We start from the raw sequence: 16,717 nt of genomic DNA on the forward strand, positions 1-16,717 counted from the left end.
CGAAGTGCTGCGTCCCCTGACGCCAACCCACCATCAGAATGACGTCCGTAAAACCTCCGAAGTTGTTTGCCGAAGGCGATTTCCCCATGACCTTCTTCCTCATTCAAGAGAGTATCATGACTAGGATGGTGATCGAGGTGAGTCTCTCCTCTGGATTCTTTTTTTTTCGCTTACTTGTGTTCTTGCGCAGAACAAAGGTGGTCGGATCATCGACAATCCACAAGACGCTCATCATATCATCTTCAATCGAGATGACGGCTCACCATCTCTCACGCCTAAGGACGATGAGGAGATAAGGGTGCTAAACCAGGTGGTCGATTGGCAGTTTGTTCTAGCATCGACTTGGATATCAGAATGTTGTAAACAAAATAGATTGGTGGAAGAGGGGAATTATCAGATCATTCCCCCTTCATCTATCGATTCCAATGTTCCTCCCACTCCTGTATCCAGTCTACGCCCCCAGCCATCGGTCACTCCTGCATCATCGCCTGGATTCCCATCTCAACAAGCAGCAATAGTGGGTCAACACAAAAATCCTAATTCACCTGCTCAGTCATCGAGTCCGATATCCAATCGAAAACGACTTAGAGAAGAGGAAGGGGAAGATACGGGTATTGGTGAGAGCTCGACATCGAAGAAGGTCAAGGTCAACCCACTCCTCGAGATGATATCGTACGGACCACTTGTAAGTATATGGTCGTTATTGTGCATACCAAGAGATTAAGCACTGATAACACTTCCACTTGATAATGTATCGGTCAACAGAAAGTATGGATCAAAGACTCGAAAGAGTATACCAATATCCGAGGATTACTCGAACCTGAGAAAACATATAGGAAAAAAGAGATCTTCAATATACTAGTGATCGAAATTGCTAATTGGGCACAGACTCAGAAGGAGATATATGGAGGTGATGTGAGGAGGTTCTGCATGGACGCTCTCAAAAAGCAGGTGAGTTTTTCGAACCATTATTATACCTACATAAGGAGTCATTCATCACCTAACAATAACTTCAACCACACAATACAGTACACTACCCTGGGAGACACTGGAATGCTGATATTATCTTATTCTTTTGCGTTCTAGAGACCATGGCGAGATTGGCAAGGGACTTGGCAACCGCAACGAGAACAGATCATGGCCAGACTTCGGAAACTGGGTATCGATACTAGTACTTGGAACACGAAGAAGGGTCAAGTGGAGGTGATCTGTGTTTCGGATGATAGTGATGGTGATCAGGAAATGGCTACGATTTCGACTGTGGTAATGAATTAGATATATAATTAGCTTGTTCTGGTTAGGTTGACAGTGTAAGGTAGACTACTCACTTGGCTCAAGTTTGAAAGCCATCTTAATTTAGATCAAATGAGATTCGACCAGGTCCCAGACCCTTTCTAGCCCTCTGAATTGCTGAACGATGGGGGATGGTCGTATTTCCGATGGTATTTATCTGAGCTCGATGAAATGAAAATTCAGTGAGGATGATAGGAAGGAAGAGGACAAGGAAGAGAGCCATGTGATACCGGTACCAGAGTCACAGTGGATGGAACCACAGATTATCGAAACCAAGATGAGCTGACCAGGGTGAAGATTGAACATGACTACCAAGACAAACAAGGTAATGCCTCGACGATGCCATCAGATCTCCAACGCAACATTAGCTCAAGTCTCCGACCAGTTGGACTAACCCCAGATTCCGCCTCGAACACTTCCACCAGCATTCAACCTCCACAAGCGGTCTCACCAAACTCAGGTATGGCTAAGATGACTATCGATATGATTTTATCAGCTCATCCATCCGCTCGATCGACTGAAGGAGCTGGAAGCGAAGTCGAGGTTAAACCCGAGATTGTAAGTGAATATGGAGAAGGACAAGAAAGGGAAGATGACCTTGTCGATCTTGATGAGGGGGAGGAATTCTCGGAAGTAGGCGTAGAAACCACATGAATGGGTTTCTACTGCGAAGAATAAGATGTGAGTCGAGGTAAGTGCAAGCTGCTACATAGCACGAGCGGTGTTTACTGAGTGCTGACAGCTCATCTTTGACTATGGTGTTTAAATTTACAGGACTAATTGCACTTCGACGCAAATACATGGTCCTTTCATTAGGTTTGGTCTAGGCTATCATGTGGTGGGATCGAGAGAGGGAAACTGTTTCTTTCCACATTATCTTTCATATTCATGCATTCGATTGTGTACAGATGTTTCTAAGCAGAATGTGTGTACGAGAGCGGCTCGAATAGTAGCTGGAGTCCAAATCGAGAAGCACATGACTAGAGTCCAGATCTGGAAGCACATTTCGCCACATGCTTGCTCTCCTCAAACAGATGATCCCTTCCTTCCCCTCTTGACTCATTGATGAGTCTTAGGTGGGTGGTCGTGCCAGCCTTTTGGATCCAAACCCATATCCCTTAGCATATTATCGATCACCTCGTGTTCACGTCTGTAGAATGACTGCCACGCCTTTCTTTCCGGTCGCTAAGCAACGTGGAAACAGACACTTCAGCTCCTCAATACGTTGTATCATGAATCCGACTTGGGCTCACCTTATCGGAAAACTTCCTCATGAAAGCACTGAAGTCCTTTGGCGTGATGATAGATCTCTTGTGTGCGAAGCGGTACAGCTCGTTGGCTAGGATCGATTGAGCCTGTTCGACACCAACTTCGGGGTGTTCAAAAGGATCGCTACTGCTGTCTTGGTATTGCCGCTGCTCGGGTCTTCGGCGCTTGGTAGAGGATGATAAGTCAGAATCGTCCGTCTAGATCAAGGATGATGATCAGTACTGGCACTCGCTGTGACTATTCAATGGGAAGATCCAATCGACTTACTCGGTGTCGTCTCCCGGCGGGGAGAGACATCGCCGGAAACCCTTGGAAAGGTGTATGCGTTGTTTGATGTTAAAGGGATGGTCTCACACTGGTTGAGTCATGATGAGCGGAGTTTTGAGGGTGCTGAACACCTTCTAGGTGCGATGATCTGGAGATCGGACTGGTAGGCGGGTAGTTGCCAGTGACCAGGTCGGAGAGGGAGTGTCCTGTCTTGAAAGCGGATGTAGCGCGCACTGACCCTCTTGAGGCCGAAGTTGTCGATGAGTGTGAAGCATTGCGATGGGTTGGAGGGATTTCCAGTGTATACTCCGACATCTCCACCAATCTCATCTCACTACAGCATCTGTAGATCCACAATGAGGATAGGATGGTTGGTGATCTACCTGAATGTTCTACCTGTTCTAGCACTGTCTACTCTCCTGCCGAAAGGGGAGGGAAATCCGGGGTGCCCTCGTCGCGGTTGAGCACAACGAACTAGGTTGCCGATAAGTTTTCACATATCACTGCACCACCGGACCGAGTATCGATGAATAGAATGTATCGTCGATCTGAATCCGGTGGTAAGGTCGGAAAAGGATGTAACCAACGTGAGTAAATTTCCAAAAGGACGAGATAATCGAGAGGAAAGTCGGGCCTACCATGAATGTGAGTGTGATAATTTGTTACCTCGAAATCGAGCGCTGTCCTGTAACATGCTGATGATGATCAGGTGCTGCTTCCCTAGTCTGCGCCAAGAGGTGATTTCTTGTAAGGGATGTTCAGTGATCGCCCTCCTTCTCTTGACTTGAAAAGTAGGATGATCGACGCTCAGGACTATAAATACATGATTCAGTGATACTGTAGGGAAAACAAAAACCAATGAATATGATCTGGCCCGGAAATATTCACAGAAATATACTGTACCGTACATCATGATTAGTATTATGCATGCAAGGTATACCCACACCTCTAAGCTCAGACAACCACTCTCTTCCTCTTTCCTCTACCCTCCTCGATCCTCTTCCTGACAGCTTCCTCATCCATACCTTCCTGCTCATACAATCCAGCCGTCCTTTCCTGTTCCCAAGACGATTTTAAGAACTTCAACGCAGCTAAATTATATCCCATCACGTTCCTTTGTTTCTCCAGAGATTCTCTAAGGTGATTACGAAGTGTGAGTAGCGGTGTACGCATGATTTTGTTAGAGATGATTTGGTTGGAATGCGTTCGCATCAGAAAGAATAGAATTCTGGAGATCAACACGGTTTGTTGACCCTAGATCGGATATAAAATATCAGCCTTTGTCTCTTTCGCTGTTTGTTGTAAATCGTAAACCGTAAACCGTATAACTTTGATCGTAACATGGCGGGCGAAGCACAGAGGAAACCAATATGAAGAGAAAAAGAGAGTCTTAACCCACCTTCAAAGCCCACTCGTCGAGATAACCCAACAGGCTAATGACATATCTAAAAGGCAAGACCAACAAAGCATCCTCCATATTCGCCGTCGGTATCTTCTGTATGACCTTCAAGACATATTCATCCGGATCCAGATCACCGTATGCTACAAGTTCGGCATTTCGTGATGGTCTCGGTAAATCAACTTGCGACTTGGCATTCTCCTCTTCCCATGTTCGAGTCGCTTCTCGATCAGAATCGGCGATTTCCAAAGCTTCAAGTATCTTCTCTCCGGACATCAACGTTTCACTAGTTTGCTTTGTTACTCCTTCAACTGTTTCACCTCCCTCTCCGCCATCCAGATCGGGTTCACGATTGAGATTATCTAGGATATTCGTGTCGTACATCTGTTCAATTTCCCTCTCTCTTTCTTCTTCCAGGAATAAAGGTTCGTCAGTCTTCTCCCATATACGGATTGATTTATCGTGAGATCCAGTAACGACGAATTGCCCGTTATGCGAGGTAGCCAATGCCCATATTTCACCGTGATGTCCCTCGAGTTTCTGTATGAGCTCAAACTGGAATACGATGAAGATATCAGAGAGTCAGCAATCTCCCTTGAATCGAACAACCTTGTGTTATGCGTATCGACAGGCTTGTGTACAGTCGCACTCCATTCGAATTGAATGATACAGAAGTGACGTCGCGCCCGCACTCACCTTGTCTCCATCCCAGTATTTCAACAATCCGTCTTTCCCTACCGACCAGAAATAATGACTATTCCTCTCCTGACCCTTCTCAAACTGAACTTGCATGATCGAATCATCGTGGGCGAACAAGCTCTTATGACAGTCACCGAAATCCATACCCCAAATCTTGATGTTCTTATCTGCCGAACAGGTGATGATCAATTTGGAATCTTGCGATATATCCAATGATAAGACCGGTAACTTATGTCCATATAACGATAAGAAGAATTTCAATGTGTCTGAAAAGAATATCTTGACCGTTGAATCTAGTAGAGATACCGCCAAGAATCGTCCGTCGGGTGAATATTTACAGGAGAGAATGTCATCGGTCATTTTGAGGGTACGGACATGAACCAAAGCGAGTTGCTTGGTTTTGTACTGTTTCAAGGATAGTATACAGTTAGCTTGGACACCAAAAGGGGGTATGATCAGGTATGGCGCGGTGGGGTTTTACAATTATAGGTAAACGATCATAGGTGGTCAAACTCACGATAGTCTCCCTACCCAGTCTGTCAACCACCTTCTCTCCCTCACCTTTCTCTTTCAACTCGAAATCCCAGAACTTCACATCCTTATCTTCACTACCAGTGACCAACCCTCTCCCATCCGGTCTAACATCTATCCCGAATATCGACCCACTGTGCGCTTTGTACGATTCTAACAAAGTCGAAGAGGCTATATCGAACAACAACAAATCACCGCTTTTGGTACCGATCACCAGATGTCTATCACCAGGCAGGAAAGTCGAACAGATCGAATAACCACATTCGATCGTACGTATACATTGGGTTGTCCTGGCATTCCATATTTTCAATGTTCCATTCGAACAACTTGCGATAACCTGATCATCGGATGATATCGATATAGATCGAATGTCATTACGGTGGCCTGGTAAGTCCACGACGTGTGTTTTGGTGGGTTCAGGTGAAGATCCGTCGGGCAGTTTGGAGGATTTCTTTGATGATGTACTAGGTGAAGGGATAGTGTAGGATTCAATGGAGTTGTTGGCCAGTGCGACGAGTAGCTATATTGTGATGGAAGTATGAGCATTTATCACCTGTATATCCTTCAAGCTTTCTCGTATAATAGTATGCTCACCTGAACACCACCTTTGGCACTATCGACCTGTTCCCTGGCCATGGCGAAACTCTTGACTTTCGCATTCGCCCTGATCACGCACCAGCTCGTGACCCTTTCCTCCCATTTGACATCACCTGTTACACCGTCATTCAGCTGTTCCTCCTCTTCCTCTTCTACCTGCTGTTTCCCCTTCTTCTTGCTCTTTTCTTTATCCCTCTTCTTCCTTCTTGCTCTCTTGGCGTTCACTTCCTCTTCAGACCGTATACGAAGGACTATGATGGTTTTGTCGTTGGTCTGAAGCAGGAGGAGGGGTAGTGTGGGATGGAAGTCGATTTGAGTGATCGCGTGCGATGAAGATGGCAGAGGAAGGGTACATAGGGGCTGGATGAGTGTAGGTAGCTGCAAATTCACTCGATATCAGTTCATTCAATTCGTCGAATCAGGATCAGATAGAGCGGAACATAAAATGAAAATGTGATGGACAAACAATCACTCACTTCACCGTTTTCACCCTCTTTCAACCCACTATCCAATTTCTCTTTGTCCAAGCTCCACACTTTACTTTCCCCATCCCCTGATCCAGTCACCACAATCCATCTTCCCCTGATCCCCTCTCCATCTTCTTCCTCTCCTTGCCCGGTCGGTAAGTAATCATCGTATTCCTTTACTTCTAAGCTAGTAACTTCTGATCGACCGACCACAATCGTCTGTATACAGTGCTGAGTTTCCAAATCCCACAATTTCATATACGTATCCTTTGCCGTACTGACCAAGAAACCAGGATGAGTCGACTTGTTTGGATTAGGGTGTGGAATAAATTTCAATCCTGTTATTGCCCCTCTATGCGATTTCAATTTGAATAATCCTATTTCACCTATCACGTCCCATAATACTATCTCACCCTCTACTCCTCCCGATGCTAATTTACTACCGGAAACATCCCAACTCATATGACTTATAGATTTCTTATGTCCGTTGAACGTTACGATTTCGGATGCCTCGATTTCGGGATTGGCCGAGTTGAAAGACCAGAGTCTGATGGATCCGTCTTGATAAGATACGGCGAATGTCTTAGGAGTATCGGATGAAGAGGAAGAGCTGGATGAAGAGGGGGAAGACGAAGGTGAGATGAACGTTACGGGTGATGTATGGGAGGGTGAATGCCACATCGATACCTATCATCATGGTTCAGCTGTCCCTTACCCAGTCCTGGGAATATGAAAGAAAATAAACGTACCATCTCACCACGCTTTACATCCCATACTAACACATCTTCCCACCCAGCTACATAGGCTAATCGTCCATCGTAAGCTGAATTGGCAGTCGGGGAATTGACGATACCAAAAGCCTAATATCCGTGATAGATCAATCAGCTGATTTGCCCAATACAGCACGTTATGAGCGGGACAGCTCACCTGTGTTGGCCCATGGCGCATGTACGATCTGACCATGGCGACTTGTGTATGTTGTATGGTTAACAATGTAAAGGGATCAAGGTCCAATTGATGATTGTCGAGATTGAAATGTAATCCGAAATATTTTGAGATGCGTCTGGGAGAAATCTGTTGACAAGCGGTGATCGCCGAGACGTGTGTTAGCATGACGTGGCCTTCCAAATCGTATTTTGGACAATCTTCTCGAATGCTGCAGTATTTATACAGTCACTAACCCACATGCATAAAATCAATCGTAATCTGTAGATAGGGTATGTACTGTATAGCTGTATGGCTCGTAGAATCACCATCATAATAAATCAAAAGCAAAAAAAGTTTATTGGGTATCCTTCATCGTCGGTCCCAGATGATGACGAAAGCACCGTGTTTGGTATCCAACTTACAAAAGCAAATCATCAAACCCTCCACCACTCAAGTTCTGAGCAGCCTGAGCTTGTTGGTTCTTAGCTTGTGATCCACCTTGTCCTTGATTCGTAGAAGACGAACCCCAAAGTGAATTCATCGTCTTCTCCTTTTCCAAATCCTTGATTGTCTTTTGACCACCCGCTTGCTTGTTCGTACTTTGTCCACCCATAGAAGTCAAAGATGAGGTGAACAGATCATCGAAGGTGGATGCTCCACTTGGTTTGGCTGCTGGTGAAGTGACGGGAGGAGCAGTCACTTGACTAGATGCAGATGAGTAGGAAGGTCGAGATGCGAAGGAAGGTGCTTGAGCTTGAGCGATGGGTGGGGAAGAGAAGTTGTATCCTGGTGGAGGAGCTTGACCAAACGACGGAGGTTGAGCATGAGCTTGAGGTTGAGGCGCAGGGACAGATGATTTGTTGGAGTTGAGAAGGTTGAACAGGTTGGCGTTGGCGTTTCCAGTCGAAGCAGGTGCTGGTGCTGGAGCGGAAGATGAAGGAGCCTGTTGGAAATCATCAAAATCGTCTGCGCAAATGAGATTATTGTGTCAGAATAGAGCGATCAACTATTCACAGCAAATAGCTCACCATCGCCACCGAAAGAAGGAGCAGGTGCTGCAGGAGGTGCCGGAGCGGCAGCAGGAGCCGATGAAGCAGGTTCGTCATCGTCAAAATCAAACAAGTTGACTTCTTTAGGCTTTTCAACAGGTTTCTCTTCCTTGGCTACCGGTTTAGGAGGAGCTCTGTGACTTGCACCGCTGGTTGCTCGGCTAGACGAAGGAGCGGTACGACGAGGAGGTTGATCATCGAAATCATCGGCTCCTTCATATTCGTCGTATTCTGTCTTGGCGGATGTATCTCGGAAGGTACGCGAGGACGATCGGTATTCTAAGGACGCACATGGAAGAGGTAATCAGCCTGCAGTGTAATGTACCCCACATTACTTGACATTTTGACCCAATTGGGACTCACCATCACCAGCATCGTAATCATTTCTACCGTACCTCGAGCCCCCAGCACCGCCTCCACCCCCGCCCCCGCCTCCTAGACTATCACTTCCAAATCCACCATACCTACTTCCACTTGAGGTGACAAAGCTCATTCCTCCATCATTTCCACCACCCTGATACTTGTTCTTATTCGCTTTGGCTTTTCTCCTCTCAGTTCGTATCTTATCTACGTCACCTAACAACGATGCGATTTCCGATGCTCTATTTCGTACTGTATAATTATCAGAACTTCAGATGAGCTATATTCCAATCTGTCTAGATGAGATAGAGAAGTGGGAAGCTCACCATTTATACCTTGATCTTTACCTTTCTCATCTATGTAGTGGAAACTCCTCAACATCTTGATGGTAGATACGTGAGCTCTGGCATCGTCGACGACTCGCTCTGAACCGTTCTTGACCAAAAACTCGAGGAGGGTCAAAGCCTAAATGCAGAACCCGTCAGCCACTTTGATTATGATGCACAGAGGTGAGCTGACCTTGTAGATCTGTCTCCATTCTCGGGCTTCTTTCCTATTCACGTTATCAGCAGAATTTCAATAACGATAGGCGGACATAGCTTACTCCATGAACCTAGAATAGATAGTGGGCATGATCTCGTTGAATTGGGCGCTGTATCTCGAACATCAGCTTACAGTTCTTGGAGAAACATCGGAGTAGCTGATTTACAAGTTGTGTGTTCTGTGAACAATGTTATGCGTCAGACTTCATCACCAATCGGCCAGGGAACAATGGTATAAGAAAACTCACCCATCAGCAATCTGCTGCATCAACGTTGAGCTAGCACCCCTGCATTCGCAATCAACATACGCATATCAGCTGAGGACCCCTCGAGATATGGGAAATAGACTGTTTGATAGTGTTGTTGTAGGGGGTGCGATCCGACTCACCATGGATCATCGTTCGTTGCTTCCCTCACTTTCGCTTCCATTTCCGAAACGTTCAGTACCATATTCTTGGCCTGATTGTAGTACGACTTGACATCGTACATGGTGAGGTTCTGAGCCTCTTTCGCGAGTTCTACGGTACAGAAGTCATCATCGCGTGAGTATAGATCTTATAGGTAATAGGGGGAGGTGAGGGGGAAGGACGATGTTAAACAGCATGAGGGTGTATGGTGACATGAGTAGTTGATGAAAGGGATTAACTTGGACTTACTCTCGATGTAGTCCATGTTGATGCTGAATTGATTTTTCTTTGTCGTGGACTGAGTGGAGGACCAAGGAAGATAGATCTGACTCCAGCTGCTTCTTCGCGCCGGATGGCTTTCTATGCCATGTAAATGGACAAATCGACCTTTGAATGATAAGTGGTGAGCGACTATAACTGTAACTATCTATCTACGCGACCGCGATGACATGTCACTGGAAGCCTAGACTTGGCGTAACTTTATGGATGACCGCCACATGTGGCCACGTGGGATACACCCACCCTTAAACACCGAATATCACCGTCGTACAGCTGCTACTCCTCCACCCTGCATGTCCATGTCCATACAAGCAATGTGTAACCTTCTACTCGTTGTTCTATACATCTGAATTCTATTCATGACGAGACTTGCATAGAGGTAACGAGGATCAGAACAGAGTCAGCACAAGATGTCAGATTCAAAACCAGATATAACCATCACCCCATCCGACTCACTGGCAGGTCCGAGTTCAGCACCGTTGGAAACCATATTCCCATTCTTACAGGATCAAGATGAGAGACTGGAAATATCAGACAAGAAGAATGGATCGAGTGTGTGGGCATTGAAGATACCCAGGTTTTTATTGGAGAGATGGGAGATGGTGGAGGAGAAGGGGGTGGAACTGGGGAGTCTGGTGGTGGATAATTCGTAAGTTCTATTCTATGGCAGTTCGGGGTAGGGATTTACTCTAGCTACGGCAGTCTGGGGTGGGATGGGGGCGGTGTTCATATCAAGGGAGGGTGGGTGGGCAAAGTTTATACGAGGGTGGGAGGGTGGGATATACTATATCATTCATATTTCAGTCCTAGTATACCGGTAACTATACGCTAACACCCCTTGACTTCCAGCACAACACCAGCCAAAATCACACTCCGACTTACTCACCCGGATACCAAACCCAGCAACACCGAAGAACCACTCCGCGAACGATCATCCTACGATACATCTGGTATACCGGACGAATACCGAGTGAATGTACCTGAGGAACGAGCTCGAAACCTCTACGTGTTCACTGAGAAGAAGCGGGTATATGGGAAAGGATCGACTAGCGTGGCGATGCCTGAAGGAGGGGATGCGGGAAATGAGGGTGGGAGGAGGAAGAGACATAAGGGTAAGTACGACCATTTGGCTGAATTGAAGTGAACAGAAGGGATCGTACTCAAGTCTCAAGTGGAGAAGTGGAGCCAGAATGATTGTTCACTCTATTGTGGAGAGATCGGAACTGCCTTCAAACGAGCATCAATTACTTATTGGGGCATCGTTGTGACTCGAGTGATAATGCTGATACTCTACATTGATTGACTAGCCCAACCGAAATTGGTGGCCAAGGTAGATCACGAATGTCAAGTGACACCCGTGCAGAATCAAACGTATATGAAGATCTTGGAACAGAGGAGATTGGAGAGTGAACAGTCCAAGCGGTGAGTGGGCTCATATCACTTATGGGATATTCTGCTTCAACATCTCAAAACCACACACATGATTATCCAACCATTTCTCGTCAAGCTGTTCTGCACTTTGTTCACACCAGTTGTACAAACACTTGCTGATCATGTGTATCATCTCAGACCCGTCGTAAGGATGGACGACACGGGTATATCCCAAGCTGAGCAGAATCAATTGGCAAGTGGATATAGGAATGCCATTTCGACATTTGGCAGTAGGATGATTGTGAGTTACAAGTTTCGAATTTGAGTTTCCAGATCTTCACCTTCACCATAGAATCCGTGTAAATCATGCTCTTCTTCGTTCGACTTTATCTTTCGGGGATATCATCAATACGTACTTTCCTTGAGTCCGAAGCTGACAGCGAGATGATCGATCCCTCATCAGTCATCCGCCAAGACCAATAACGGTGAACGTCATGCTCGATTGGAACGACACGAACTTACCGATCGAATATTCGCGTTATTCAAAGAAAAGCCATATTGGGGTATACCCGCTCTCAAGGCTACGCTGAAACAGCCTGATGGGTGGTTAAGAGAGGTGTTGAGGGACGTGGCGGAACAAATTAGAGAAGGGAAATATGTGAATATGTGGCAATTGAAGAAATCTTGGAGAGGTGGTGGAGATGGTCAAGTAAAAGTCGAAGGTACAGAGGGTCAAGGTGAGGAGGATGTGAAACCGAGTGTCATTGAGAATGAGGATGGCGATGAAAACATGAATCAAGACGATGAAGGAGAGGATAACGATGATGATGAAGATGATGAGGATGACTTTGAAGAAGTATTGGCTTAGATCGAACGAGATAGCTTGAATCTTCGATCATATGTTGTAATTTGTTTTCTCTTATCTTGCAAAAGGTCTCTTTCGTCTTTTAGATTTACCCACCACGTGCGTAAACTCTTATACATAGTCAATTCAATCAGAACAGACAACGACTTGTTTCATGATTTAGTGGTGCATGTCATCCCATAGTTTCGTACAATGTATGTAAATATCACATCAAAGCCAAGAAGTTCCAAGATCGAATAGACGAGAAAGTTTATATTTAGATATATGAGATATACTTGGAATACAAGAGAAGTTATTTTCAGATACCATTTCAAGTTTTACTACACATTTCTTCACCAGTCCATCCTCTTCCTGTTACTCTTCTAGCTTGTACCACTCTCAATGGTATCTCCTCGTCTGAATCTTCGCTATCTACTAAAATATCATCCTTTGATCCAACCTCACCAATCGATAGACTTGTGTCCTGATCTCTCGTCGGCGTTGGCAACAGATAAGAACCATTTAAGAGACTTTGAAAGAATAATTGATAATCATCTACCTCATCTTCAAGTTCCTTTCCTTCATTTTTCCCCATACGGATATCGACATCGACATTGATTGTATCATCTGACTTGTGACCAATGCTTGTTGATTTTATCGTGTTCTGAGTTGATGTCGGTGAATGAAACCCCAACACCATTCGTATCCTCATCGGTAAGCACACCTTTGGCTGATGGTAATTCCGATGAGGTGGATTCGGTCCTGGGCGCAGGAGCGTCGACAGGTTCAGGTGTGCCATCGTCAAAATCGAAGAATTGAGCCAACGCTTTCAGCTCCTCGTCCATCGAATTTCTCATCCCTCCGTTTCACAGTCACCACCAACCTCTATCTTGTTATCACCTCGATCTCCACTATCGTTCACCACATCATTTCCTTCTTTTTTTAATCGAGTAAGAAGTCTATCAACCAACGAGCAAGTAACATGGAGCTCTTCTGAATCAAGAGCATGATACTGCATGTTGGCTGATGCGGTCAGCGTCTGCACCTCAGTACCGTTTTTGGGCATGCTTGGTGGAGCTGATTTTGAGGTTGATGGTATCGGTACAGAGGCGGGAATTGAAACAGGAATGCTCTTTGTTTCATCATTTCGTAAGGCTCCACCCGCTCCACCGTAATGTTTCGCTAGTTCTTTAGCCCTATCTTGTATGATCGATTCATACTTCTCGGGATAATCGTATGTCTATTGAGGTCAATCATGTTTAGTCAGCTCACAATGCTCCTTTCCGGAGGTATGTTTGACATCCCACATCATCCTTCTCACTCACATTCGTATCTGAGCCTGGAAGTGTGACTGAACCTCCAGGTTTTCCATTTCGGTCAAGCCTTCTAGCTATCTTCTCTACATGCCATGAGATGGGGTCGTACGCCGTAAGAGACGGACAGCTTGGGAAGGACGAAGATAGAGTCAGGGTGGATTTCGTTTTCAGTCTTGGCGTAGCGTCTAATTCAGCGTGCCTCGAAGGAGTAGGGTTCGGCTTGTTCTGATAGTATGACAAGTGCATGTTAGTCAGTTCTCCCTCAGTTCGTCAACGGATGCACCAATCCTCACCGACGAATGGATTGTGACTTGACCGTCTGTTGTAACAGGTACAACCTTTTTCTTCTTACTAGATAGAGTCGTATACGCCGATACAGGATCACCCTCATCTCTTGTAGGCTTCTGAAACACAATTTGATATTCTTTCGTATTTACCAATTTCCCTTTCTCCAAACAAAGTTTAGCCAATCTAGAGTGACCGTCACCTGACCTTTCTTACCGCAATTCCATCCTGCCTCATTCTCCGCGATTGACTTGGGCATCAATGGAGATGATTCGGTGGCAGTTCGATAGAATATTGCTATCGAGGCGTGAAGTCGGGAACATATCTGTCCACCTTCAGTCTGATAGTAAAGAAATACTGGTTAGCAAATGGTTGATCATAAAGATGAAGGCCCATCTCACCTTGATCTTCTCTTGATAACTAGGGTGTATGTTAGGTGCGAGATACATCTTCATTGGCTTGCCATGTGAATCGATAAATATAGCCCTAGTTTGAGCTTGACACGTTGTGCCGGATGACTTCTCGCCTCGGAGAGGTTGTGTAGCGAGTACAGCATGGGTATCTAAGGAGTGTTTCCGACGTTTCACCATCTCATTCTCCTTTTCAGAAATCTTCCTTTGTGCTTGGGTATGGGTATTGACCGAAGTGACCGTTCCTGAAATGTTTGCCTCTCGACGTTTGACGTTGCCTCTTTGGTTCATAGCCATTTGCCACTTAGTAGGGGTGCTTGGTATGTTGATTGTTCTCGATGTACTCATATCCCACCAGGTAGGTTTAGATAGACCCACCATGCTGGTGGGTTGGAGGATGGCATTTGAAGTTGAAGATTTAACCCTGTTCTGACGCTGTATCGCTGATGTTAGGTTATTAGACTGAATCGGTAAGTGTCGTGATAAGGGAGGATATGATGTTCGGTTCCATGTTACAGGCGAAATAGGCGTAGGTGGCACATATCCAGCCTGAGTGATCTTTTGCGAAGGAACAATGATTGGAGTTTTGGCCACTCGCTTTCTAGGATGTAAAGGTTTGTCCAAAGTCAAGAGAGTTTGGTGGGAACGGGAGTCTCCATGAGTAGGTGAGACACCTGACGGAATTGGATATGGTTGATATCTTTCCCTTGGATGATAACGGGGTTGAGACTGTGGATACTCCTTGACATTTGGATGGTGTGTGGCATAATCTCTTGTAGTTTCGGAAGCGATCAATTCGGTTATAGGAACTTTGGCTCCGGAAGGTAACACTCTTGAGAGGACCGGTCGATGCACCGAAGGATGAGATTCCGAGGTACATCTTTGTTGCAAATATGGTTCAGGATGCGGGACATTCTCGAAAGTAGTGTTTGAAAGGTGTGAGAATTGTATAGGGTGATATGAGGTATGGCCATCGAAACGATTTGGGCGGTTGCTTGAAGCCTCAGAGCCAGGATGTATGTATGCGGATGGATAATGGACAGGATGTGAATGTGAAGATGGTAGTGACTGTGGAAATATGACCAATTTCGAAGCGTGTAAATTACCATTTGAATCATTCGACGTTGGAGGTGGGCGATGTGGCACCGAAGAGATGACTGAATCGTTCGTAAAGTTATAATCTGAATAAGGTTGTGAGATATTGTAAGAGAGAGGGATAGTTCGTATCGATGGATCAGATGGGTTTGGAACGATCTGAGAATGATGATAATGAGATGAAGTAGTGGAATCATTCCAGATATCATAACTTCCTCTACCATCATCATCCACATTGGCTAAGTATTAGCTCCTTCTGAACTTCGGATTTCTAGGTGAAGTCAACGATCAAACTCACCTTACTCGCCGTCCACCCCAATCATCTCCCATCTCCATCACCCTCCCAGCTCTCAAACTCTTCTCTACCCATCCATAACCCACTACCACTTTCCTACCTTGAATCACCTCCCCATTTCGTATCGTATCTTCAAAATACCTTACCAATAATTCTGGTGTCCAGCCCCGGATTTGGTCCAACGTATCGGGATCGAGCCATACGAAATTTGGATCGAGGGGTATCACATTGACTGCAGAGGTGATGAAGGGGATAATGATGATTTGCACTTGGTCGAGAGATGGAATAGGGTAGATTATACCATGGTGATCCTGTTGGATGAACCAAGTATCAAACAAGGTGGATATCAGCGGGAGGAGTTAGGGATGGGTCTCGACTCACCATAATTTCTTTACCGATAGGAGAATTGAGGATATTCTCCTTCGCCATGGGATGGACGTAGAACCCTATACCGTCAAACAATTCGCTACTCCCTGACATCATTGTCTTGTACCAAACGGATGGGGCAGATATTGGACCTGTTCGAGTACAGTACAGTGTGTAGGCTGGTTTCGCGCCAAAACCCAAGGATTAAGATAGCTTGGATAAAGATTATCTATGTTTCATGATACAAAGTGAAAGTGATACACATTGACAAACATATAGACATAGACACGACCTTTGTACGAATCGAGTTTTTTTCTCTTGTGTTTGTTTATTCTTCTTCACACACATCCTTTGGACTAGAAGTGAAAATTAATTCACCAATTCACCATCAGCGTATAACAATAACACGATTGTCCGTGCGTCAGGGTATCCAATGCGTTTATCACTTGATCCATCCATCAGTCCGTGCACCTCTGATCCCATTCACCACGTAATCTACGATGAGATGCATGACTTTGTCATATAGGTATGTACAAAAGAAGTATTCAGTCGATACGAAAAGTAACATATTCAATACAGTACAATCTACTCATAATCTCATCTCAGTCTGAAAACTATCAAAATCAAGCATCAAGAAACCTGTCTTGTA

The 16,717-nt window shown here is 45.3% G+C and overlaps 7 protein-coding genes across 7 annotated transcripts; 3 read left to right on the plus strand and 4 right to left on the minus strand.

Annotated features, from left to right (window-relative positions):
• Positions 1 to 38: 38 nt before the first annotated feature.
• On the plus strand, positions 39 to 1,275 carry V865_001893 (uncharacterized protein; the record flags this gene model as incomplete). Its single annotated transcript, XM_066225707.1, has 4 exons — positions 39 to 137; positions 191 to 685; positions 766 to 951; positions 1,087 to 1,275. 4 exons carry the CDS (start codon positions 39 to 41, stop codon positions 1,273 to 1,275), a joined length of 969 nt encoding a protein of 322 aa, XP_066081804.1.
• Positions 1,276 to 1,632: 357 nt separating this feature from the next.
• Positions 1,633 to 1,947, plus strand: V865_001894 (uncharacterized protein; the record flags this gene model as incomplete). The annotated part of the gene is made up of 1 exon (XM_066225708.1): positions 1,633 to 1,947. The coding sequence occupies one exon, from the start codon at positions 1,633 to 1,635 to the stop codon at positions 1,945 to 1,947; it is 315 nt and encodes a 104-aa protein (XP_066081805.1).
• Positions 1,948 to 2,352: 405 nt separating this feature from the next.
• V865_001895 (uncharacterized protein) lies at positions 2,353 to 2,859 on the minus strand (the record flags this gene model as incomplete). Its single annotated transcript, XM_066225709.1, has 3 exons — positions 2,353 to 2,478; positions 2,547 to 2,759; positions 2,830 to 2,859. The coding sequence occupies 3 exons, from the start codon at positions 2,857 to 2,859 to the stop codon at positions 2,353 to 2,355; spliced, it is 369 nt and encodes a 122-aa protein (XP_066081806.1).
• A 924-nt stretch (positions 2,860 to 3,783) lies between these two features.
• Positions 3,784 to 7,485, minus strand: V865_001896 (uncharacterized protein; the record flags this gene model as incomplete). The annotated part of the gene is made up of 8 exons (XM_066225710.1): positions 3,784 to 4,083; positions 4,229 to 4,783; positions 4,925 to 5,332; positions 5,445 to 5,978; positions 6,053 to 6,433; positions 6,532 to 7,209; positions 7,272 to 7,382; positions 7,450 to 7,485. 8 exons carry the CDS (start codon positions 7,483 to 7,485, stop codon positions 3,784 to 3,786), a joined length of 3,003 nt encoding a protein of 1,000 aa, XP_066081807.1.
• Positions 7,486 to 7,867: 382 nt separating this feature from the next.
• On the minus strand, positions 7,868 to 10,072 carry V865_001897 (uncharacterized protein; the record flags this gene model as incomplete). Its single annotated transcript, XM_066225711.1, has 9 exons — positions 7,868 to 8,415; positions 8,478 to 8,777; positions 8,862 to 9,110; positions 9,185 to 9,323; positions 9,378 to 9,411; positions 9,463 to 9,510; positions 9,649 to 9,687; positions 9,789 to 9,918; positions 10,057 to 10,072. The coding sequence occupies 9 exons, from the start codon at positions 10,070 to 10,072 to the stop codon at positions 7,868 to 7,870; spliced, it is 1,503 nt and encodes a 500-aa protein (XP_066081808.1).
• A 424-nt stretch (positions 10,073 to 10,496) lies between these two features.
• V865_001898 (uncharacterized protein) lies at positions 10,497 to 12,325 on the plus strand (the record flags this gene model as incomplete). Its single annotated transcript, XM_066225712.1, has 5 exons — positions 10,497 to 10,735; positions 10,936 to 11,198; positions 11,394 to 11,508; positions 11,656 to 11,758; positions 11,921 to 12,325. 5 exons carry the CDS (start codon positions 10,497 to 10,499, stop codon positions 12,323 to 12,325), a joined length of 1,125 nt encoding a protein of 374 aa, XP_066081809.1.
• Positions 12,326 to 12,924: 599 nt separating this feature from the next.
• Positions 12,925 to 16,182, minus strand: V865_001899 (uncharacterized protein; the record flags this gene model as incomplete). The annotated part of the gene is made up of 8 exons (XM_066225713.1): positions 12,925 to 13,137; positions 13,185 to 13,541; positions 13,627 to 13,842; positions 13,911 to 13,968; positions 14,055 to 14,242; positions 14,304 to 15,624; positions 15,706 to 16,013; positions 16,084 to 16,182. The coding sequence occupies 8 exons, from the start codon at positions 16,180 to 16,182 to the stop codon at positions 12,925 to 12,927; spliced, it is 2,760 nt and encodes a 919-aa protein (XP_066081810.1).
• Between the last annotated feature and the right edge of the window lie 535 nt (positions 16,183 to 16,717).

Source organism: Kwoniella europaea, chromosome 1 (assembly GCF_036810445.1).
Source record: "Kwoniella europaea PYCC6329 chromosome 1, complete sequence".
Lineage (NCBI taxonomy): Eukaryota > Fungi > Basidiomycota > Tremellomycetes > Tremellales > Cryptococcaceae > Kwoniella > Kwoniella europaea.